Raw genomic sequence first — 25,019 nt, 5'->3', positions numbered from 1 at the left:
AGCTACTCATCAGTTGTATAACAAACTCATTCAACATCCAACTCAACCTAGTACATTGATAAGAGCTGTATCACAGTCTCCTCAACCATCTGAGATTGCTACTGCTGAAACGCGGGGAGCCACCACGCCTCTGTCTTTCGCTCACCGCACTGCCTAGTCATTCCCATTCTGAATCCCATGCCAGATTGAAGCTTTGATTTTACAGACTTTTATTGTCTCTAAGGTAATTGTTCAGGAAAAAATATAATGGATGATTTGCTTAAACAAGACGCAGAGGAGAATACGATGGATGATTTTCTCAATCAAGATGCAGGGGATATGACTTTGATGGATACTGGTGCTTCACTTTTCCATCCGGTGCCAATGGATACTGCAGGGAATGTCACCAATAACATCTCCACCAATGAAGAAACTCAGGAGTTTTATGTTGAGCAGGCTAGAACAGCAGCATCACTGCCGAAGCATCCAGTACTCTCACTTACGAGAACAATGTGTAGAACTCTAGATGCAATCGCTGAGGCTCGAAACACCAGTTGCAAAATAAGCAGATGCTCAAACTGTAGCTTCAGAGGAACTGGCCTAATATTTAAGGCAATCAATAGTAGAAGAGGTGTAATAGAGGAAGTGGTGGTAGATTCAATTGGACATCAAGCCTATAAATTGGATTCTTGGAACTGTTCAGCGATTATAACCAAGGTTGGAGGAGCCCAGCCCGGGTAGCAGCCAGTGCAGGTAGGACGCCTTTGCCGGAGTCTTTGGTTAAAATGGATGCTGATGTAGTGCCCGGCCTATCTTGGTCGTCTGTGTGAAGTTCTCTCTGACATTGGACCTTGAGTCCTGTTTTTATACTGTATAATCAGAGGTCTGTTGAGTATTGTTAAAGTAAACAATAAACACTAAGATGGTTTGTTTAATATTGTTAAATGAAACCATAAACATAGGACGGCTAAGCTTGTTAAACACTTTTTTTTCTCCAAATAATTTATAATTTTTTTTAAAAAGCAACAAAATCACAATGCACACAAATGTCAATAGGCTGAGTCAAAACAGAACGTTCCCCACATATCAAATAGATTAAAAAATGCGTGATCAGATACATACGACGTGATTTGTCCATAGGGTGCCATAATACCTAATACCTGCGATAAGACGTCAAACTGACATTGTGTTGATAGCATTATAAGAGAGCATCCAAAAGTACACTCAACAGTGAGGAGCAGTACACAGATATGATGACCACAAAGAGCTATCAGAGAAACGTGCAGGGTGGCATATAGAGTACTAAGGGCCTCAATTACAAGAATCTGACGCAGCAGCATCAGCATCGAGGCGTCAGATTTCTTATGCTTCCCAAAGATCCCATAACGAGGCAGAGGATGGGCAGTTTTTACAATACAGAGCTCCAAACAACTCTCACATTTTTACAGCTGCGCATTTTTACAGCAATTCTGACGCATCTGTTGGCGCTAAACTCATTAATTGCTGGAGTAGCGTCATAAAAATGACGCTACTCCAGCAGTGTGAGATGGCTCCCTTTGGAAAAAGCCCTTTGGCAATTTTACGCTTGCTCTGAGCAGGCGGTGTAGGAAGCTGGCCTGGTGTGTTGTGGGTACCTGAGGTACTTACACCTTATACCTGGTCCAGGTATCCCCTTGTTAGTGAAGTGTAGGCAGTGTCTAGAAGCCAGGCTCTCCAGAGGTAGCTGTGGATGAGCAGCCAAGCCTTATCTAGGAGAAATGCAAAGCTCATGCAATAACACTGTAGTCACACAACACTTACACACATGAAAGAAAACACTCAGTGTTACAAAAATAAAGGTGCTTTTTTTTAGTGACACAATTTCCAAAAAATACTAGAGGCAACCCTCCAATAGGAGGTAAGTAACACACTAGATATGTACACTAGTAATTATAAGTAGGCATAAAAAGCAATACAAAATAGTGCAATAGCAACAGACAGTTGTGACCCTAGGGGAAGCCCAAACCATATGCTAAAAAATGGAATGCGAATGGAGGACCCCCACCTAGGTAAGTGGAATCTGTAGAGGGGAGATGGAGGAACTAGGAAACCCCAGAGTTAAGTACCACAGTGCCCCCACAGCGACCAGGAAGGAAGGAGTAAGTTACTGCTTTTCCAAAAACTACCAAGGGGACAAAACATCAAGATAATGCAACACCCATAGAAGACTGCAAGAAACCAGTGGTGGATCACTGAAGCGGAAGACTTGAAAAAGAAGGGGACCAAGCCCAGAAGTCGCAGGGGTGTCCGGTGGTGGCAGGAGCCACTACCTACTCATCTGTGGTTGCAGGAGTTTGTCGACAGTAGGACGAAGATGGTCAGCAATGCAGACCTGGAGCCGGAGAAGAGTTCCTGGAGGATGTAGTCGACGCCCCATGACGGATGGAAGATTGTAGTCTGTCTGTGGTGTGGAAAAGCCACCAACGAGCCTTGGCAAAGGCAAGAATCGCGATAGAAGAAAAGTGGAGCTGCCGGCGACCAGCAAGGTCCAGGAGTCCTCAACCCACAAGGAGGAGTCTTAGGGGACCCTCAGCGATGTCCACAGAAGAAAAGGCAGCCTCCACAGGATGAGGACTCAGGGGTCGCAGAGTAACACACACAGCACAACTGAAGAAAGGGTCCCACGCCGCAGGAGAAGCACGCAGAGGGCTGTGCATTGCAAGGAAGAGTGCTGGGGGTTGGGGGTTCACGGAGCCTGAAGATCTCTTGGAGGAAATGCCAACAAGCCTTGGTAGCTGCAAGAGTCGCGGTGCACAGGGGGACTGTCCTGCGTGGGAAGGCAAGGTCTTACCTCCCCCAAAGTTGTACAGCTGATAGAGAGAACCAAGGGGACCACTCCAGACCATCACCCGTGATGTAGGATCCACGCAATTCAGGATGAGAGGAGATCCACGCAGCCGGTCGTCGTTGCACTTGGTGCCTGCGGATGCAGGGGAGTGATTCCTTCACTCCAAGGGGGATTCCTTCTTTCTGCTCATGCAGACTGAAGACTTGCCGCCCTTAGAGGATGCACAGCCTGCGAAATGTTGCAGAAGCTGGAAGGAGCAGTGGAAACAATGTTGCAAGCAGAGTCTGCATCGTGGATGCAAATTGTCGGTTCCTGGAGGGTCCAGTCGCAGTTCCAGTGGCCAGAAGTCAAAGTAGAGGTTGCAGAGGAGTCCTGCTGGAAGCCGAATCTGCGAATCCACCCAAGAGAGAGACCCTAAATGGCCCTGGAAAGGGGATTGGTCACCTAGCTAGGTGACCACCTATCAGGAGGGGGCTCTGATGTCACCTGCCTGACCTGGCCACCCAGATGCTCCCAGGGCCCTCTGCCCACCTTGGATTCAAGATGGCAGAAACAAGGAACACACTGGAGGAGCTCTGGGCACCATCCCTGGGGAGGTGATGGACAGGGGAGTGGTCTATCCCCCTTCCATTGTCCAGTTTTGCGCCAGAGCAGGGACTGGAGGTCACTGAACCTGTGCAGACTGGTTTATGCAAGGAGGGCACCAAATGTACCCTTCAAAGCATACCAGTGGCTTGGGAGGCTACCCCTCCCAAGCCATGTAACACCTATTTTCAAAGGGAGGGGATGTTACCCCCCTCTCCCAAAGGTTCTGCCTTCCTGGGCTTGAGCTGTTCAAGCAGCAGGAGGGCAGAAACCTGTCTGGGGGTGGCAGCAGCTTGGGCTGCCCAGAAAACCTCAGAAAGGTGGTAGGAACAATGCTGGGGGTCCTCTAAGGAGCCCCCAGAGTGCATGAAATCATACTTCAAATACTGGCAACAGTATTGGGGTATGATTCCGACATGTTTGATACCAAACATGCCTAGGTTCAGAGTTACTATTATGTAACTGGACATAGGTAGCTACCTATGTCCAGTATTCACATAAAATGGCATCCTCGCACTCAAAGTCCATGAAAATGGTGTTGGAGTTCGTGGGGGCACCTCTGCTCATGCAGGGGTGCCCTCACACACAGGTACCTGCACCCTGCCCTCTGGGCTAGGGGTGATTTACAGTGACCTGATGCAGTGACCTATAGTGAAAAGGGTACATGCACCCTTTCACGCAGGCTGCAATGGCAGGCCTGCAGATACACTTTTCATGGGCTCCCCATGGGTGGCATAATACATGCTGCAACACATGGGGGACCACTGGTACCCCCAATGCCCTGGGTACCATATACTAGGGACTTACATGGGGGCACCAGTATGCTAAATGTGGGGTGTGTGTGGTCCAAGCAACCAAATTTAAAGGGAGGGAGCATAGTCACTGGGGTCCTGGTTAGCAGGATCTCAGAGAGCACAGTCAAAAAGTGGGGGTAACCATGCCAGAAAGAGGGTACATTCCTACAGGCGGTAAAAGTCTGACACTGTGAAGTTGCAGAATGACGCAGTGATATGTAAATTCCACTGTCAGTTCTGCGTGGCTTTTTGCCTGGAAACCCCTACCCTGCATAGATTATACCTGGTGCAGGTATGATCTGATACAGGGCTTTACAAACTGACGCATTGGGCCCAATGCGTCAAGTTGTAAATCTGGAGCAGTGCAATGCACTGCTAGAGCCACCGCTGCGTCAAAAAAAATGACTCAAAGGTGGTGCAAATGGCTTGTAAATGAGGCCCTGAGATTTGTAGGCCCCGAGGGTGAACTCCATAATATGAGTGAAAAAAGAAACAGGAAGGAGAAATGAATAGGATTGCAAAATGTCCTTGCAGAAACTTGTCGAATATTTTTAACCAAAACAATATACACTAAGTAGAAAATCCCCTTTCACCTCCTTTGGAGTAAAGAATGTTCTTTTATCCCCTGCCCTTTCACCTGCTGTCGGATTGTTATGAGGCATTTCTTTCTGAGAGACAATAAAGATGTTTACTTATCATGAATGTATGTGCATAAGCCTTATTATCACAACTTCATGATACACCTGTAGAACAGAAGAACATGCAAGGATTGTGCATTGAATGGAATCACAGTTATTCACTTGTTTCATGTTTAATAACATCTAAATACAGATTTATTACAGACACACTGTACTTTATGAATGTTTATTAAACTAACTTATACTGTCTTACATACTTTCATCATGGCGTTCAGTCAACTTCGAGCTGCATCTTCCATGTTTATCTCATACATGTACAGGTTTACTACTGAAATTCCCATTGAACGTATTGTACCACTGCTAGAATTGCTGTCACTCCTGCTTTCAAACTAGACATATTGTGCAGTGCTTGGCATTGCTTCCCCATTTACAGCACTGGAAGCACAGATAAGTGGTAGTCCTTCAAGCTCCCTGAATTGCCAAGAGCCTCCTCCTTAATCCTTTACTTTAAGGAATTGGAAAACCCGACCAGTCACGGCTTTCTCTTGGGGAGTAGTGTATGGTAGAAAGTGGAGGTTCCTTGAATTGTGTCAGACAAATAATAATTTTATTAAAGACTCAGGCCCACATCTGTTTTTGGTGATAGTTTTCACTAATTATAAGCTTTGTTCCTGAAACTGGGCTTAACATCAAAATCGTTTTTCCAGTGTTTAGTGTTTTTCCCCCCCAATAAATATCTATAGGTTTACGCTGATCAAATGTATCTGTGTTTGCAGTTTTTATTGCACCCAGTATTTATCAGACGCAGTAAAAAAAAATACAAAACTCTTAGACACAAATTTATGAGAGGCTTGTGCCACTGTTGATCACTTTTAGTGAAGCAACGGTGCACAACGGAGACACAAACCTTTTGGCCATATCTGTGAGGCTACGCAAAGCCACTTTGTGTGGTTTTGAATGACCTCATAGATAGGGAGTTAGGCAAGCAGCACAAATTGCTGCATTGCCTTACTCTGCGTTAGGGAGGTGTTCCATGAGCGTTGCTGTGGGTGTTCCCCCGTAACCACCGTGGATTTTGAAGCATCCCCAGATTTACAAGAGCCTGTAAACCTGGTGATGCGCCAAAACATTACGCTTCCCCGGGGCACACGCAATGAGGAGAACTATCTTTATTTCTCCTCATTCTTCCCCTCTTTCTGTGTGTGCTGCATTGTGCAGCACACATAGAAAGAGGAAATAGTCTCCCAGGATTGTTTTTGTGCAGGAAGGTGCCTTCACCGTGGTGCAAGGGTGGCTGCGTTGGTGCTGGGCAGCCAAAATGACGCCAGCGCAGTGGGAAATGACAGGACGCAGGACGCGCTGCAAGGTGACATGCTGCTCCGCCCTGCACCAAAAGCCCATACATCTGGGCCTTAATTTGGATATGTGCATTAATCACTTACTGCACCTATTGAAAGTTATCGGGCCACTTATAGTGCGGGCCTAGAACGCAAATAATGTGGTAAAATATTTTTTACGTCGGCACAAAAAACAGGCTCTCCCCCCAGCAGAGGCTCTCTGAATAATTTGATAATGTATAATGAAGTCAATAATGAGAATAACTAGCTCAACGAGGAAGAAGCAGTTCAAGCTGCTAACAGGCTCTGTTGGAACAGCAGCCTAAAACAGGCTGTGTGAACAGAAACAGGAGGAAGCCAGTTCTGGAATGAGACTGGAAGGAAAGAAAAGTTATGGACACAGAAAGATATTTCTAGAAGAAGATGAAATAGAATGCTAAGTAGACACTGAAGATGATATAATTAGTAAACCAATAAGCAAGCCAAAACATAGCAAATGATAATGTAAACAGACAATCAACAAGGAACAGCATGGTGTAACTTCACTAAAGCCATAAAAGTACCACTTGCAAAGAAACAAAGCATAATCCTGTGAACTCTTATAAAGCTCCTGGGTGGAACAGGTCGGACATAACTCCTGCTTCCTAATCCTTAATAAAATTATGAGTTCCTCGATGGAAGATTGGAAATGTCCATTTTATGGCAAAACCATGATGCTTAAATATATGGTATGTTCGGGGCCTGGCCCAAAAGACAGTATGTTCATTCGCTTTGTAGGAAAAGGGTTTTAAAGTGGAGGTGTTGGAAAAGTCGGCTTTCTTTGAGACATCGAAATATGCAACTAAAACGACTACGCGCGCGGCAAACCTAGAATTGTCCACTGCGGCCCCTGCCATCACCCAGTGGATCCAGCAAGCAATAAGCAGGGGTAGAAATGGACAAGATGGGAAATAAGCTAAGGTCAGAGAGGAGTTGTACGTCTCCTATTCTTTGGGGTGGCAAGTGATTGGGACGTAAAGATAAATAATAGAGCTATGGTTGGTTTTGGTTATCTCAGATGTCTGGGAGCCGATGTCTTCAGTGGAGGACTTCACATGAAAAAAATAAAAACAAAAATCACGGGCCCCAGAAACTAACCAGGTTAGAAGGGGGCAGTTTGCTCTAAAGGACGCAAGGAATCTGGAAGAATATTTGGGTGGTCAGGGAGAGCATGAGGAAAACCTGCCCCACATTTCAAGAGGGGTGGAAACAACTCTTGGAAGGGTCAAAAGGTGGCACCCACAGGCAATGGTAAAGATGAACCATGGTTCAGGAAATCATGGTAAATGGGAGGAAAGGCATAAGGTTGAAAACGGTGCAGGGGGCACCAGAGAGCTGGTGCGAAAGAGGGCCGCACTGCATTCCTGCTTCCCCATCCCTGATGGGACTTAATTGAAGGTGGTCATTCGGCTTCCTAAGGGGCTGTTTGGTCAGCTGCGGCAGACTGGGGTGCTGTTCATCAAACTTGCAGTGTCACTGCATGCAGGGCCTGTTCCCTGTGAGATGGGCCCTGCGAGGTGATTCTCCGGCCTGAGGGGGATCTACCCCAGCCCCCTACCCCCTTGGGAGAACAACGCAGCCGTTGTGTGCAGGTGACTGGGACTATTTGACACGGCCTCTGATGGCGGGTGCAGGGTATTGCTGGGGGCCTGCCAGGAGTGGCCGCACTTCTCCCAGAAGGTGTGCCCCAGTCACAGCAACCTGTAGATAGCAGCTGCAACAGCTCTGCAATACCAGCGCTGGTCCTGGTGGACTTTTTTTGCTCTTCTGGGTTGCCTGGCTTAGGTCTGCATGGGTGACGGCCCACTTACAGCGAGGAACAGGATGGGCTAGGGGTTGTGGGTTCCTCGTAGTGACTGGGTTGGACACCCTTATTTTAGCATTAGGCCCGCAGCTTCTGCCTTTTACACGTAGGTACGTTTTTAATCATTTCATACTTTTTAGCCACACCCGGCTAGTTTTTTTTAAATATTTTAATTTGCTGCTTCATTCTGAGAAGACAGTTGTTCATACTGAACATTTATCCCCCCCTTGGCACACGTTACATTGTGCCCTGTTCAAAGCTGTCATGTTTGCTACATGATATTCTATCTTGTATTGCCGCTGTAGGAGCTCAGGAGCCAATTCCCAATTCTTAGACATATTATCACGTCAGGCCTTTTCTTAGAACACTGTAGGATTTATTATACAAACACAGCATAGGCCTTAGGGGGGAGAGGGAGAAGGGTTACCACTGCTATGCTCTCAGAGTTTAGACATAGGGTGTAGGTAGGAATATTTAGGCCTCTAAGATCATACACAGATGGTGGGGTTGTTTATTCTCTTCACACTGATGGTAACAATGATTACTTTGCAGCCATGCTTTTCATAATAGGATGCAATTGCTTCAATAAATGCATTGAAACCCATTTTGCATCTCTTAGTCTGTCTTGGCATCTGAGTCTTTGAGTCACTTAGTGAAAGGGGTATGATCTGGTATCACAACTTCCCTGAGGAGTCAGAGTGCCATGTTTAGGTTACCACAAATCATCTTTCCTTTTCAGGGTTGGGCGAGGCACTGCAGGCTAGCCAGGAATCAGGCTGACAGCTTCCAGAGGGTTTGGGACCGAATTCAGTCACTCAACGCAGTGGTGCTGCCGGCCTAAAACTTGCAGATGTAGATTTACAAACATTTTGCGCTGGATTAGTGCCACAAAAGTGGCGCTTACCAGCACAAAATGTTTTTTGCTAATTTACTTTCCAGTGCTGCTTTGCATTACTTAGTGTCAAGAGGGCTCTACATGGTCGTTCCCATGCAACTACCCACCTTTTTTGATGCAAAACCCTATCTACCCAAAAGGTGAGTCAGGGTTTTGCATAAAAAAAATAACGCCTTTTAAAACCAGGCGTTAAAAGGAGAAATGTTTTCATTTCTTGTTTCTTTTGCCACTTTGCATGTGTGCTGCACTGTGCAGCACACAAAGTAGGAAACGTTTTAAATGATGTCTAGGCATAGTATTTTGTACTGGAAGAGAATCCTTCCAGTAGAAAACATATGATAGACTCTTGCACACACCCTTGCGTTATGGCGCACAGGTGTGTGCGTGGTGCACAGCAGCAAAAATCTGCACCCGCGCTAGGGAGAGGGGAGGAGAGTGCCATATCTCTGTAGATATGGTGTTCTGCTCCCTCCCTGTCATGCAATGCAGCATTTTCCTGACAGTTTAGTAAATCTGCTCCGCAGCCTTAATAGGAACCGCACAACATGGGTACTACTGCACTAGGCCCCGAATCCTTGGACACCTACCTTAGATCGTTGCTGACTGGGGTCTGCTCGTGCACCCCCTCCCCCATACACACACTTGGTGTCCTCATGGGAGTGAGGCAGGACCCAGTCTCTTCCTTGATAGCTTTGCACTGCTGCTCTTCTGCGCCCCTTTGTGACCGGTGCAGCTTCTGTGGTCTTAAGCACAGGCCCCTTTCAAGGCACCTTAGTGAGGCTGGCCTGGGTCCAGACAGCGGAGATATGGCCCCTCACCGACTGTGGGCAGACTAGAGGCTCTTCATACCTGCCTTTGTGACTTCAACACTATGCTATGAGGGTGCTCCACTGCTACTGTGAATGTGGGTCTGCTCGTGCCCCTCCACTCCGTACTGACAAGTGAGGGTGAGGCGGGACCCTGTCCCCTCTTCTTTGGGACTTGGCCCTTTCTGCTGCAGCATTGTGCATCCTCTTCAACTGAAAGCAGACTCTCTTCTACCAGTTTGTGTTACACATATTGGTTTTCCCTGGCTGTCTCTTCAGTCGCCATACAGCTGGCACAGCAATAGACAAATCCAACGCCCACCAGTCCAAGCTTCATTTTGAATCCGCCAGGCACAGCGAGTGACCGAGAATGGGACGGAGAACCCAGATGCCTCTAGTTCATCCTCAGAGGCACCCCCCAAATCAGTAGATATGAAAGCTTTATTGTTAGCAATGGAACACAGTTTGACATCCATCAAAACCAAAATGGATTGTATGTGCAGCAGGACTCCATCACTCATAAACTTGAGAAGCATGTTAGTCGTCTCTAGGAGGCTAAGCAGTGTATCTCCTTGGTCGAGGACACTCTCTTCACGTGGAAACACCCTCCATAACATGGAAAGTGTCCTCAAGGTCATCGCTGCTAAAAAATTTAGGCTCATGCTGCAACAATCTTCATATCTTAGGAGTGCCTGAATCCACCAATACGGGCAGGTTGGCAGACTTCTTCTCAGAAATACTCACTGTCGAATGTGCACACCACACTATGTCAGCTCCTACTCTGCCAGGGGCCCTGGCCCGCCTGATTGTTGCCAGGCTCCATAATTTCAGAGACCGTGATGATGCTTTGCGGTTGGCCAGGAAGAAATGTATTCTGCACTTCGATGGCAATGCAAACACTCTATTCCCAGATTTTACCACAGCTGTCAGGGAGGCTTGTCGCAACTTCCTTCCAGTTAAGCAGAGGCTTTGGTAATCTGCCATTCCATACGCTATGCTCTACCCTGACCATCTTTGCATATCCATGCACTGCAAGGATCATTTTTCCTCCAATCCTCAACAGATTATGGAGGTTTTGGGCAAACATCCCCTCCGTTGACCAGGCTCATCACCCTCTACGACTTCATTGTGCACCTCATCACAGGTTGTTGACTTGGGCTCATGATTATGTGCAGGCTAAGAGTTTTATGTGTCTTTTTAGCAGGGCCCGATATGGTTAGATATTGTTTCTTCGTGTGTTTAGTGGTCGACTTTTGCAGTTAGCCAAGATCACCATTTCATACTCTTGTTCGGCTTGGTGAGGACCTGCTTGGTTTCTCTGGACAGCCTCGGCTTGATGAGGCTCACCCTCACAGTTTCTTTGGGCTCACCCTGCAGGTTACTCCTCAACATTTTTGGTGTATTCATTCTTTTGAACTAAACAGCTTGATGGACTGTTACGTATTTTTCTGTTTCGTGTTCAATGGGGTGGGTGGTAGTGCCTTTGTGACGGGTTGGGCCCTCACTGTTGGTAGGGGCAAGGGGTTAAATTTTTTCCCATTGTCTCATTGTCATCTGTGACGTTTATGCATTCTCTACAGTGCTGCAATGCTTGGGCCACCTGACCTGACACTCATTGTCTACTCTCTATACATTCATGCTCCGACAGCGGGATGATCCCATTGCACAAGATGGTTTTTCACTTCCCCACACGCTATATAATTGCATCATATGGAATGTATGTAGTTTGGGTGACCCGCGTAAGCATAGGCATATACTATCCTATCTTGACAGACATATGGTGCATATTGCTCTGTTGCAAGCAACTTATCTAGCCCCCTCTAACCACCTGTCCTTTTCTCGGAAATGGGCATCGCATAGTGTATTTTCCTCTTATTTTTCTTACACCCGTGGTACTGTCTCGCTGATTCATAAAGGAGTGCCATATGTCCCTCAGGGGTCCGGATCGATGACCGGGGAAGGCACACAGTAGCGTGGGGAAGGTTGCTCTCCCATAGTATCACTATAGTCAACTGTTATGAGCCCACTACTAATGACTGGCTGTAGGGCCAAATAGCCTCCACAGGTCTATCCCTGTTACTGTGGGGAGGCGATTTTAATTGCGTTACTGATGAAGTTGTGGACCACTCGCATGTACCGCCAAGCTACCATAGTAACATTTACACCACCTTCATGCTGTTATAAGTGACCATGAGCTGCTGGACGTGTGGAGATTGTGTCACCCACATGTTAAGGAAGGCACCTTCTATTCTGGGGTGAATGGGAGCTGGTCCAGGTTGGATTATTGGCTAGTTTCTGGAGATTTGGGCCACTGGGTGCCAGGATCACAATTTTGGCACAAACCTTGTCTGATCAGTCTCCTGTCTTGCTTGCACTATCTGTTCTTCGCCAGTCCCACTGGTGGTTAACTGGTGCCAGTCTCCTCTCACGCTTTTGGACCATAAATTTAAGGAAGAGTTGGGACAGGGCATATCCAACTTCTTTAAGCATAATGAAGGTATGGTTCCACTGGTGGGCACGATGTGAGAGGCTTTCAAGGTTACTGTTCGAGGGTTATGCTTTGCTAAGAGTACAGGGGTGAGTGTTGCGTTCCCTAAGATCATCTATCCCGCTTAGAGAAGAATCTCAAGCAGGTGAAGGCTCAGGCTGCGGTTGTGGACCTTCAGATGGCCAACCAATTTAAGTTGGTGCTATCAGAGTACCATGAAGTGGCAACTAGGGAATGCCTCTTTCGTGATAAATATACTACTGTGCAAGCTTATGGAGAGGGTGAACACCGAGACAAAACACTAGCAACTATGATTAGGTGCCCCTGTCTGCTAATGATATTTTGAGCATTAGAGGGGAGCAGGATCAGCAGCATGCTGACACCTCTAATATCCTCCGGACGTTCTTATCCTTCTATAGTGGCATTTTATACTTCTTGGTCGGGGATCCTATTGAGGTGGGATCTTATTTGGAGGATGTGGCATTAAGTTGGCTCTGACTCGCAGGACACTTTCCTCATTCATGGTTTCACCACAGACGAGGTCAGGAAGGCGATACAGCAGTTACAGACCGGGAAGGTGCCGTAGCCGAATGGGTTACCTGCTGAATTTTGAAAGGCATATGCAGAAATCTTGGCTTCGGCATTACTTGCTGTTCTAAAGATGCTCGAGAGGCTTGCCAGCTCTTCCCATCCATGAAGAGCCTTGACTATCATGTTACTTAAACCGGGCAAGTCCCCTGATCAATGTAAGTCCTATGGCCACTCTCATTGATCAACTGTGATGTTAAAATATTAACCAAGTTACTGGCTAGTAGGCCTCCTCTTCTCATGACCTTTCTGGTCTGTCTGGACCAGTTGGTTTTCATCCAAGGGCAATCCACCTCCTACAATCTGCGTACACTTTTTGCAGTGCTGCAATACATCGACCCTGACTTGGCTGAGGGGTAGTCTTTTTAGATGCCACTAAGGCCTTTGACTCGCTGGAGTGGGATTACCTCCAGGCTGTTTTATGTTGGATGGGATTCTCCTGTACCTTTTTGTCCTGGATTGCCCTCCTCTATTCTCGCCCCGTTGCTAGGGTGCATATCAATGGCACGCTGTCTCCTCTATTCGCGATTACACTGGGTACAAGGCAGGGCTGTCTGTTATCACTCTTACTTTTTGCTTTGGCAGTTGAGCCCTTGGTTGCCAAGCTGCAGCAACATTATCACAACTGTGCTCTGCAATACCCCAGTATGCACCTGTTAGTCTCTCTTTACGCTTTTGACATCCCCCTCTTCCTTTGTGATCTCCATGTAAGTCTGAGTGGTATCTTATGGGAGTTTGTTCGGTTTGGCTGGTTGTCCGGTACTCGGATCAATTCAGAAAAGTCTCCGCTTTTTCCTCTCATGGAGGGTATCATACTATTCACTGCGAACTTTTCAATTCAGTGGTGCAGGGTGGAATTTAGGTATCTGGGGATTGTGGTCTCCCATGACCAGGAGGAAGTAATACAATTAAATTTTGGCACCGCTCTTTCTGCACTGATTGATCGAATTACCTGGTGGATTTACTTTCCTCTGTTGTTGGCAAGCAAGGGGTTTCTTCCTAAATTGTGCTCCTGCCTAAGCTCTTATACTTTTTTTTATAACATCCCCGTCCCCATGAATCGCCCATTTTTTGCGAGCATTAAAAACTAAAAACGCAATTGATTTGTTTAGCATGGGCAGGAACACAACCCTGCATTCAGTGGGACACCCTCACATTACGCCTCCCTGGGGGTGGCTTTGAGGCCCCCGATATGGAGCTTTACTAACTGTGCTCAAGCTCACCATGCTGTTCACTGGTACCACCCCATTCCGTTCCTCCATCATATGGCTGTCGCGCAGGTGTACATGGTACCGATTCCTCCTCCTTCATTCTGAGGTACTTTGTCAGGTACTCCCTCCATTGATTCATCCACAGTGGCCTGCCCCGCTAATGCTTGGCAGAAGTTGTGTCATAAAGTGGGTAAAGGAATCCTGTACTCTTGTCTTTGTTGGTTCTACTTTCCTATCATCTCTATTACTGGTTATTCATGAGCCCCCCTGTAGGCTTCAGCTCAAAAGGTATGGGCTCCGTACATTGGGTGATTTATACCGATGGTCTCTTCCTCTCACAGGCTGATCATCTGGGAGGTGCGACGGCCTCTCGTATGGAGATCGTCACCTATGTTTGTCTCAAATGTAAAACCAGGGCAGCAGTGCGTGATTTTCCCACTGAAACTCCCATCTTCAATACCCCTCACAACTTGCTTCAAGCCACTAGTACACATCACCTGGTTTTCTCATTGTATCGTACTGCACAGACAGAATCTGCCGGTTATAGGGGGGGACAGAACTTGGGGGAGCGCTCACGGATGAACAGTGGCGATACTACTGCTCACAGACCACTCAAATAGTGTCTCGTAGTAGACTTTGTATTATTCCTTATAAATTCCTGTCATTCGACCGAATCATGCGCGTGCCAGGTGCGGGTGACCAGTGCCGTCTTCCTTCATCTGGTGTGGTCTTGTGAGCTGGTCCAATTATAAAGGCAGGAAGTGCGTGCTGCTCGCTCCCTTATGATAGAGGGAGGTCTTTCGTTGACTCCCCTCATGGCTCTTCTTGGGCGTGTCAAAGACTTGAATGTTGCATTCAGGAGGTATGTGGCGATAGCACTGCTGCTTGCTAAGAGAAGGGTCGCTTGTCAATGGGGACAGGCACCTAAATTCAAGAAGTGGAACACGGACTTCATCTGTTGTAATGAACAACTGACATTGTAAGCTGAATTATTACTTCCCACTTCACGCACCAGAGGTATCTGTTTCCTTTACACACCTGCTGGCCCATTAATCTTCCCTGTATCTGGCTGCAGACCCTCCTGACGATCTATCTGCTGACATTCTGTAGTGCTCCCTGGGTGATACCCTTTGCTATTTTTTTCTTTGCTTATACAATGGCTGTCACACTGGTCATCCCCTGCACCCCCTTGTGCTGGTGCTGTCAATATATTTATCATGTGGGTTGGTTTTTTTTACTTGCTGATTTTGGTGGGCTGTGGGGGGGGGGGGGAGGTTTGGGGCCATTGGATGCACTGTACACATTATGAATTCTTGTCACAACTATTGTTGCTCTTGATTTATGTTCACTCACTTCACTCCCAAAGAGTCCTCGAGTGCTAGTCAGTGATAGAGTTGGAGATAACTGAAGGAACTCCACGGAAATGATAAGGTGCGGAGCAAGGCAAAAAATCAGATCTTTGGCCAGGGCAGTCAGGTTCTTTGACAGCTCAGTCAGGTTTGTTGATCTAGTAATTGCAGATATATTGTCCATTAGCTTAAGGCTGTTGATGTGGAGAGAGAGGTCTTGGGATCAGAGGCCCCTGTGACTCGAAGGTTGGACTAGGGAACTCAAAGAATCCCTGGCAATAATGCTCAAATCAGCCCTGCTCCATTAATCTCTTTGAGCTAACTCTCTTTTTCAATCCATCAATTCTCTCTCCTTCTATCCTCTCCCTTTCTGATCATTTTTCTCCTATGGTCCCTCCTCCCTCTGTTTCTTTCCTCCTTGAACTTTACCCCTACCTGCTGCAATCAACCTCAGATAGCTGGGGAAAGTGACAGAGGCACCAGGAGCGGTCTGGGCTGTCAAAACAGCCTTTAAGTGCCCAATGGAACAAAAGGCCAGTCCGGTCTTGAGTGACCACACTAATCCAACCTGCTAGCATCTGATGCAAGGTTTATTTCTGGACGAGACCAGTGCTGGGCTTCCCGTTCCAGGCCTCCACCTTGTTCAGCCACCATTGAAGCTCTTCCAAGGAGTCATCGTCGTCCAAGAGAATCATGTTTGAGTAACGGAAACCCTGTCTCGAATTAACGTCTTTCCAACATTGGTGGTTGGGAAATGGAGATACTGGACAGACCACTTGGATAACTACAGAGAATGGACCCATCACACAAGCTAAATACCTGAGGTAATGGGGATTCCAATCTGGCATTGGTTGCAGCTCCCGCTACCTCAGGTGCTGTGACTTCTTTGGCAGAATACATTCTGGTTTATAGGAGGGTTGAGTGGATCGAGTTGATAATCGAACACGGTAGAAGAAGAAACTACCACAACATGGAGGTTGTCTGTCAGCTGCATGCATTGATCTGTCACTGGCTCTGCCAAAAACATGTCTTCTGTAAAAGACCGAGTGGATGTTGATTGAACTTTGATTTCCTTGTAAATGGTTCCAAAGAGGAAACAACTGGTGGAGTGCAACTGAGGTGGGGAAGCTGCATTAGAAATCTTACTGTCCATCTGCATGAGCATGGAATTGCGGTGCTCAAATAAAGCAGAGATCTTGTGTCCAGACCCAAAGCGATGGAGAGTCAAGGCGATTATGAGACAGTGGCCTGTTCTAACATGTTAAGGAGTTGAAATTGAGGGCGAAGAATGTCGTGCAGCTGGTCCCGAAAGTGCATGAGAGCACAATCTATGCCTTTGCTAGGATCTTACACTTGGAATCCACCACAATCTTATAAACGTGATCCCTGGAAAGGGAGGGAGGATGATTTCTGGGGAATCCAGGGAACTACCATGGCAGTTGTCGGAATCAGGCAGGGCTGTGAAGGGGATGAATGTCTAGAGCATGCTGCGACGATTCTGTAGTTCTTAAGGCGCATCAAAAAGGTGTGACTGTTCTTGAGCCAGAAGAACTGGAGAAGGAAATTCCAGTCCGTTGGACCTAGGATGTAGAAGGGAATCCCTGCAGCACCAGAATCTAAACCACTGGGGAATGTAGATTCACACCTGGTGACTACACTCCTTTCTATTTCCTACACAATATTTTGCTTCAAGTCAGTACAAACGTGGAGGGGTAAGTATTTTGACAGTTGCACGTGTGGCCTTTTTGTTAAGCGGAAAGTATGCATGTGAAGGATGGTGGTTACTTTTTAATGGCAGTTGTAGAAGAACAAAAGTAGCTCTAATCTCAGTGTATGCCCCCAACATAGGCCAGGGAGTTTTTCTTAAAGCGACGATGCAAAAACTCTCTAAAAAAGGCACAAGACCCCTTCCTAATGGGTGGAGATTGGAATTTGATAGGAGATTGGAATTTGATAGGGGAGCCAAAATAAAACTGGCAACAGATGTGGTGGCACAGTGTCCCTCTCGAAAGAGGTTTCAGACTTGTGAGTGAGGTGTGCCTAATCGATGTACGGAGAGTGGTCAGCTCAGAGAGGTTAGACTGCTAAAAGTATTCAGCAGCGCATTTGTATACGAATGGATGTTATTTTTTGGATCATACCATACTGCAACAGGTCACTACAATAGACCCTGTTGTGAGCTCCCTATCTACCCATGATAAAGTAATATGTCAAACAGCATGGTGGGCACAGGAAAAAAAACATGACAATAACACATCCAACATTGAGACTAAACAAAGCGATCCTTAATAATCCAGTAACACTTCAAAATATAACCACTCAAGTAGAAGAATCCATGACCATAATGAGCCCTCAGATTGTGACTTTCAAATAACCTGGTGAGCACTAAAAGTAGTGTCTAGAGGCACATTTACAGCTGAGAGTGTGAGACAAAACAAAATCTGTGAGCAAACAAGGCCTGGAAAATATGAAGGTTGCACAGGGTAAGTATAAACGCACAATATCCCAGAAGATATGGCAAAGGCTTCCTAGTTATAGAAGCTGTTTGCAAATGCTAGAACTACATAAAGCATGATACGCACTTAAGCTAAACCAAACCTATTTTGAGAATGGAAACAAAGCAGGCGGGTTACTAACAGCTAGATTAAAAGCCTTTGGAGCTCAAACTTCAATTGAAACAATAAAATACAAAAAAAGGTTCTAGCCTTCTTAAAGATGCAGATAAGGCATAGAGATTTCATAGATTTTACTGTGCAACTTAAAGTTATCTTCTCAGCAAAGAGAAGGATTGGATTCAAATATGTTAAAGTAAGAAATCATTAGAGCCAACAAGGAACTCAAGCTATTTACAACACCTAAACAGGAAGGCTTCAACCCATTGTCTTCATAAAAAAATTCTGGTGCAGACTAATAAACATTATTTTTATTTCTTTGCTGCTTGATGGAAGATCATAGACATAATGACTGAGGCCAGGATTTTGGTGATCCTACAACAAGGGAAGCAGTGTAATTGTCCTTTTTGCAGGTCACCCCAAACGTTATGCCTTCCTCTGCCTCCCTTTGCTGAACCTGTTTTTGTTGGCCTCTGTGCACGTTTTGACTCTACCCACTGGTAAAGTGCTTCTGCACTCACTTTTAAACATGGCAGAATTGGTATACCACTTCCTGGTTCATTTAATTACATTTTAAACCCCTAGTATATGGTACTGCATTTACCCCGGGCCTGCACATTAAGTGCTGCTAGTGGATTTGAAGCACTTATTGTGCCCCCCACTAAAGTAGCCTTGCACAACATGCCTACAGGCCTGCCACGGCAGCCAGTGTGTGCAGTTTTAATTTCGACCTACCCAAACCTTACCTTTTAATGCTTATAAACCACCCCGAAGGCAGGTCCTAAAGGCTCATACGGTGCCTAGTATTTAAAAAGTAGAAGACGGGTCTTTAAATCTTACATTTCCTGGCAGTGAAAAACTCCTGAAGTCGTTTTTCCCTGTTGCAAGGCAGATCTCTCCCAGGAGTGAACAATGGGTTACATTAGTACATTTAATAAGTACCTGTTATAAACCAACTTAAGACTCATTTCGGGCCAGGCATTGGCGCTTTGATCTTCTGTTATGTATCAATGACATTTTTATTGAGTTTTATTAGTATAAGTAAAAAGCAAAAGAACATCTATCAAAGCCTCCAACCCGGAGGCTGATTTTCTTTTAGAAGAACAGTGCAAGCCCTGCTCCTCTCCCAAAGCGATGGAGGAAATCCTCCATCAATAGGCTCCGAAACAACACTATGGCTCCCCTGAAATGAATCCTATACATTGGGGTACGGTGCTTAAAGAAGATTGACCACAACACCCAAACTTTAAAGGAATACACTAGTTCCTCCTAGAGGCGCACATAATCTTCAAGACTAGCTGCATCACTCACATGACAATCCGAAAAGATAGCCAGGCATATATGCCAAGAAATTAACCACCTGAGAGGCATACCGCCACAAGAGGACACAGGACATAATAGACTGGAACAAGAAGATGCAAGTATAGAAAAGCCAGAAAACAGACTTTCTTTATTTGCGCACACAGGATTTGGATCAATATGCCCACTGACATCAGAAATACTTTGTCCCTCCTGCAATTCATTAAACAAATGAAGGCAGCACATCTTTTTCAGAACACAACCTCACGCACATTAGTAATTACTGATTGCCTGACTCCTGTCAATGACTGTGGAGCCTTGGGCTCACAACCACGTGTGGCGAGCCACTGATTCCCAACTAGGTTCCTGCTTTGTTCAAGCATATGTGGAGCTGTTCTGAACAATCTTAGATGGCACATCATTTGCTACAAACCCAGCCTGAAATGCCGGACTGTGGTGAGCAACTGTGAAGGATTCATCTAATGTTTCTTGTAAAGAACTTGTACCCTATGAAATATGAGAGAGTGTAGATGCTTGTGAAGAACAGTTGTCTCATAGCAGAGGTGAGTTTTTTTTTACATTAGAACCGTGTTATCAAGTATATTTATAGTGATCAGTAGCCGCATCTCTAATTAATGCATTCATCGTAAGACTCATCTCATGCTTTCTTACACAAGAGAACTGATACTGTTGAGGAACAGGAGAGAATGAGGACAACCTGGTACATTCCTGTGGTAATACTCACACTGACAACTGTAGCAGTCAATCACTGGGGTCATTATTCAGCCTTATGTGATCTCAACTGTGAGCAGCCATTAAGCCATGAAAGACCTACCAGCGCTTTGAGACCCTTCCGGGTCAGTAGCGCGCTCAACGAATTGATTGATTGATTGATCTGTTATAATTACTGACCAGTCACAATTGTTATAGTGTACTCGAGTTCTAAAAGCTTTATGGCTTTCTTCTTGGTTTTGTTGTTGTTTTTTTCTGTTCTTGCCATAATTTAACACAATCTACTGCAACGTTTTAGTCCATCCCTCCTCAGGTTCTTTGCATGTTGCACTCTTCAAGCTGGTGGATATTTTATTTGATTCTTGTTCTTTTTGTTTCTGTTGCTTTTGGTCTTCCCATTCTTGTCATGAGTTATGACCCACTGCAATGTGTCTGTATATCCTTCTGCAAGCTTTTTTCATGTTGCATTCTTCCACCGGACTGATGTTTCATTTTATTGTCACTGGACAGCCTCTCACAGTTGTGAACTGTGTCTTCAGGTATATCACGTTTATTTAGGTAGAAACTATCAAACATACAAATGAAAACATTAACAACAGTCAGTCAAAACTTGCAAAGATTGGTTTAGGTTTAGAGTAGCATAACAGGACCTTAGTAAAATATGACGTAAGGTACCAGCAATGACAATGGTTTCTATTTTAGCATCAAGATAACTGAATCCTATCTTGAGCGAACATAAAAAAGAAAAAGAAAGGTGTCAAAATTGTCTCTTTGGTAGCAAATATAAGGGGCACATTAAAAACTGTTTTTAGGGGACATATTACATATAGCTTTACACCCTTGACAAAAAAGAGCAAGCCCGCTTTGCAGCATTCTTACTACCTGTGGAATACGAAATGGAACAAAAACTGTTATACCACATCTTAAAATGGAATACAGCAAGTTCAAAACAGTGTGTTTTAATATTAGGAATTGCAAAATGCACTTTCCTTTACTTTTCAAATGTGAAAGGTAGGTCTTTAAAGAAACTCCAATTGCTATATTTCTTATTGCATAAGCAGCACATATTGTACAAAAAACAGGTTACTTCATTTTACTTAATTATATTTATTTATATATGTATTCGGGCCTTTATTTTTCAAAGCCTTTATAACAGTTGCAACACCAGCCAGCCCACAGCAATAAGTAGAGGCAGAGTTCAGAAACACAAGACAGACACAAATTGCAACTTGGAGTAAGTGATTTAATTACAAGCTTTCAAGAACAATATGTCATCTTGAAAGCTTACAATGATAATCTCTTTGTCTCGTAGAAAGATTCAATGTTATTTTCCGTTGGATAATGATGACAAACTCAGGAACATTGACATTTCTCCAAAATAATCCTTGATGGGACTTCCTAACTAGAATTACAATAGGTTCTGTTTTGTGGTGCACATATATGTTATTTTTAATTAGTTAATTCTGAACATAATAAATCAGGTTAATGTTGGCTGTATTTTGTTTTATATTTCCGAATGAACGATACCAGCAAAAGTTTTTTTTGACGATCATTCCACTGTATGCTTTTACCTTTTTTGGAGTGGTCTACAATGGTCTTATTGATTAATATTTAAACTTAGGAAACATATTTATTTTGTTTATGACCTTTTGTGGCACTGATGTTGTTACAGCTACAATTACAGTAATAGACGCCTGTGCATCTGGTCTACCTTTATCATTGTGCACAATTACTAGACATAGGTTGGAAAACAATAGGTTTCTAGATTTTTAGGGAAAGTAGCATGATCTGTTTAGCAGGGAACTCTTATTATTTAAGCCCATGTTGGTAATGACTGAACACATATATTTGTGCATTCTGATTTTCACTTTTCTTTCCTTTGTAGATTAGTTGGTGTGGCAGAAAATGGATCTTATGGATACATTTAATTTCTTGCTTAATGCACGAAAAAAGCCTCACCACATGTAGCTACTCAGGTGCTGGAGAAAGAGTGACAAGTGAATGAATCCCTTCTCACAATCAGTGCAGCAAAACGGCCTCGCTCATGTCAGTATACCTCTATTATGTATTAATTGATGCTTTTGAAGAGTTGACTTTTGAGTGAAACTCTTCTCACATTCAGTGCAGTGAAAGGGCCTTTTCCCTGTGTGGATTTTTTGGTGATTTAGAAGATTTATCTTTTGAGTGAAGCTCTTCTTGCACACAGTGCAATGAAAGGGCTTCTCGCCTGTGTGGATCCTTTCATGCATTTGAAGACTTGACTTGCTGGTGAATCTTTTTTCACACTGTGTGCAGTGAAAAGGCTTCTCTCCTGTGTGTGTTCTTTGATGGTATAGCAGAGTTGATGTTTGAGTAAAGCTTTTGTCACACTCAGTGCATTGATATGGCCTCTTGCCTGTATGTGTGTTTAGGTGCTTTTGAAGATTTGACTTGTGATTAAAGCGTTTCTCACACATGGTACAGTGATAGGGCCTGACTCCAGTGTGGACTCTATGGTGAATTGAAAGATGCTGCTTTTGAGTAAAACTCTTTTCACACTCAGTGCACTGATATGGCCTGACACCTGTATGGATTTTTTGGTGAGTTAAAAGATTTTGCTTCACAGCAAAGCTTTTCTCACACACGCTGCAGTGATACGGCCTCTCTCCCATGTGAGTTCTTTGGTGCACCAGAAGATGTTCTTTACGATTAAAGGTCTTCTCGCACATGGTGCAGTGAAAGGGTCTCGTTCCTGTATGTAACATTTGGTGGGTTAGAAGATGTTGCTTTCGAGTAAAGCTCTTCTCACACACTGTGCAGTGGTAGGGTCTTTCTCCAGTATGGAACCTTTGATGCTCAAGAAGGCTTGATATTTTGGTAAAGCTCTTTTCGCACTCTGTGCAGGGAAAACGTTTCTGCACTGTGTGGATTCTTTGATGATCGGCAAGAAGCACCTTCTGGTTAAATATTTTCTCACGCTCACTGCACGAGAAGCGACTCTCACTCTGGTGGACTCTTTGATGTTTTTCATGTAAGCACACGAGGGAATCTTTTTCATGCATGCTTCTGTTTTCTGATTGGTTGGCTGCAGAACGAAGAGAACAATGAAAATTGTATTTGGGAAATCATTGTTAAAGAACTGTAGTACTGCACAAGACTGTAACAGAAGGAAAAATGACAAGCTCTGCCATGATAAACAAATGCTGAGCAGTTCTCAAAATGTATGTGTTATCACAGGAAAATAACGGGAAATCTAGAGAAGGACGAGAATCATTCAGTCTGGTTAATTATATCATAGAAACATGCAGTATGCGAGAGGTGGATCATCAACAGCAAGTACACAGCAACCAAGCAGTGCCTGTAATGCACCTAACATATTTTTAAACTCCTTGCCCAGCTGCATCATTATCAAAAAGAGGCCGATGTAAAACTAACCTGTGGATATCTAACAATGGTTTACAGTACTATTATTGGTAATGACAGTGAAATATTTATGATAACAATTCTATTTTCGCAAAACCATGAACAGGCTGTCTATATGATCTTAAACACATTAATTAATCAAACCAGGATCTTTACCACTGATAAAACAGAAAGTTTTTTTCATGAATATCTTGTAATGGGGTTCCTACACAGATAACAAAACTGCGCTGTTAGGACAGCAGAACTTCAGAATGTGGGAGACGCAGTCCGTCCACACCATCATAAGCTGTCGGCCCAATAACTGGCAAGCTCACAGTACCTCACCTGAACTCTGAAACCAACTGGGATGGAAGGTGATTAGAGCAACCTAAACATGGCACACTGACTCCTCAGGGAGCCGTGGAAACAGATCGTACCCTTTTGTGGTATTAATCATGCATGCCGAGGCGAAACACAAAAAGATGCAAGATAAGTTTTCAATACATTTATTGAAACAATCGCAATCTGTCATAAAGAAAATGAGCTGCAATAATGAGCAGACGAAACAAAGTAAAGTAATTTGCATTATAAAATATGGTAAAGAAAATAAACAATCCAACCATGGTGAATGTGGTACTGAATTCCAGCCTTGACTCTTCCTCCTAGGACGAATACTGTGTTCAACATGCTGCTTTGTTGGAGTTTATTTACAAGCTTCCAGAGGGGATTGCCATCTACACTGCAGGCCAACGCCAAGAGAATGAGCTGTGATAATTAGCCAGATGAAGCAAAACAAAGTAACCAGCATTATAAACAAGGTAAAACAAATAAAAAATCCAACCAGGGGGAATGTGGTTCTAACACACAAATAAAACAATTTTCTCAAAACTACATTGCATCACCCTTTACCTCTAGAATGCTGCCTAAGCCTGTCTACAAATGAGGGAAAAAGATGACTGATTGGCTGAGCATGAGGAAAATTAAAAAGGCATCCTATTTCGTTAAGAATTACGAGGTTTCTAATCCTTCGATGTCTTGTACTGACAGCTGCCTCTTCGAATCTGCTATTTTTTTGGCTCCTGAAATCTTCTAAAATCTTTCCTAATCTTTCGGCACTAGAAAACATTTTTAATCATCCTTTGGCCTTTAAAGCCAAATGACCTTGTCATAATGGGCCCTATTTTGAGTTTGGCTGATGGGAAAACCCGTCCGCCAAACTTCCAACAGGGTGGCCGCTGCTTACACGGCGACCCCCCACCAGTGTCATTGAGAGTTTCGCGCTAGGTCAGCAGGCAGAAACCGGAGTTTCCGCCCACTGGCCTAGTGGGAAACAGGCTACAGCACTGTCTCTGGCTCGTAATCGAGCCAACAGCAATGCCATAGCCTGCAGGGTGCACCAGCACCCTTGCAATGTTTGCAGGCAGTGAACATTGCAGGTGCTAGCCAGGGGGGGCCCTGCACTGCCCATGCCAAATGCCAGTAGCCCCACCATGAAAAGACTGTCAGAGAACGAGGTTGTAATCCCAAGGGCAGCGCTGCCCCGGTGGATTAGGACCACCACCAACCTGCAGACCGCTGGGATCTGTGATCAGAGCTGGCAGTCCGACAATCAGGGTTGTAATGTGGCAGTTGGACCGCTGCATTCTCAATGTGAT

At 44.8% G+C, this 25,019-nt stretch overlaps 1 protein-coding gene across 2 annotated transcripts in view; it reads right to left on the bottom strand.

Annotated features, from left to right (window-relative positions):
* Positions 1-19,377: 19,377 nt before the first annotated feature.
* Positions 19,378-25,019, bottom strand: part of LOC138248874 (gastrula zinc finger protein XlCGF57.1-like) — a 65,620-nt gene continuing 59,978 nt past the window's right edge. The window contains exon 6 of one of the 2 annotated variants that reach the window (XM_069202843.1): positions 19,378-23,047. In XM_069202843.1, the coding sequence (XP_069058944.1) occupies positions 22,026-23,047 (1,022 nt within the window). In that variant the 3' untranslated portion in view covers positions 19,378-22,025. The remainder of the gene's footprint in view (positions 23,048-25,019) is intronic. The other variant, XM_069202842.1, reaches the window with a different exon arrangement.

The sequence above is a fragment of the Pleurodeles waltl genome, chromosome 8 (genome assembly GCF_031143425.1).
Source record: "Pleurodeles waltl isolate 20211129_DDA chromosome 8, aPleWal1.hap1.20221129, whole genome shotgun sequence".
NCBI classification, from domain to species: Eukaryota; Metazoa; Chordata; class Amphibia; order Caudata; family Salamandridae; genus Pleurodeles; species Pleurodeles waltl.
The sequence above is the reverse complement of the archived record's forward strand: the minus strand, read 5'-3'. Positions and strand labels throughout refer to the sequence as shown.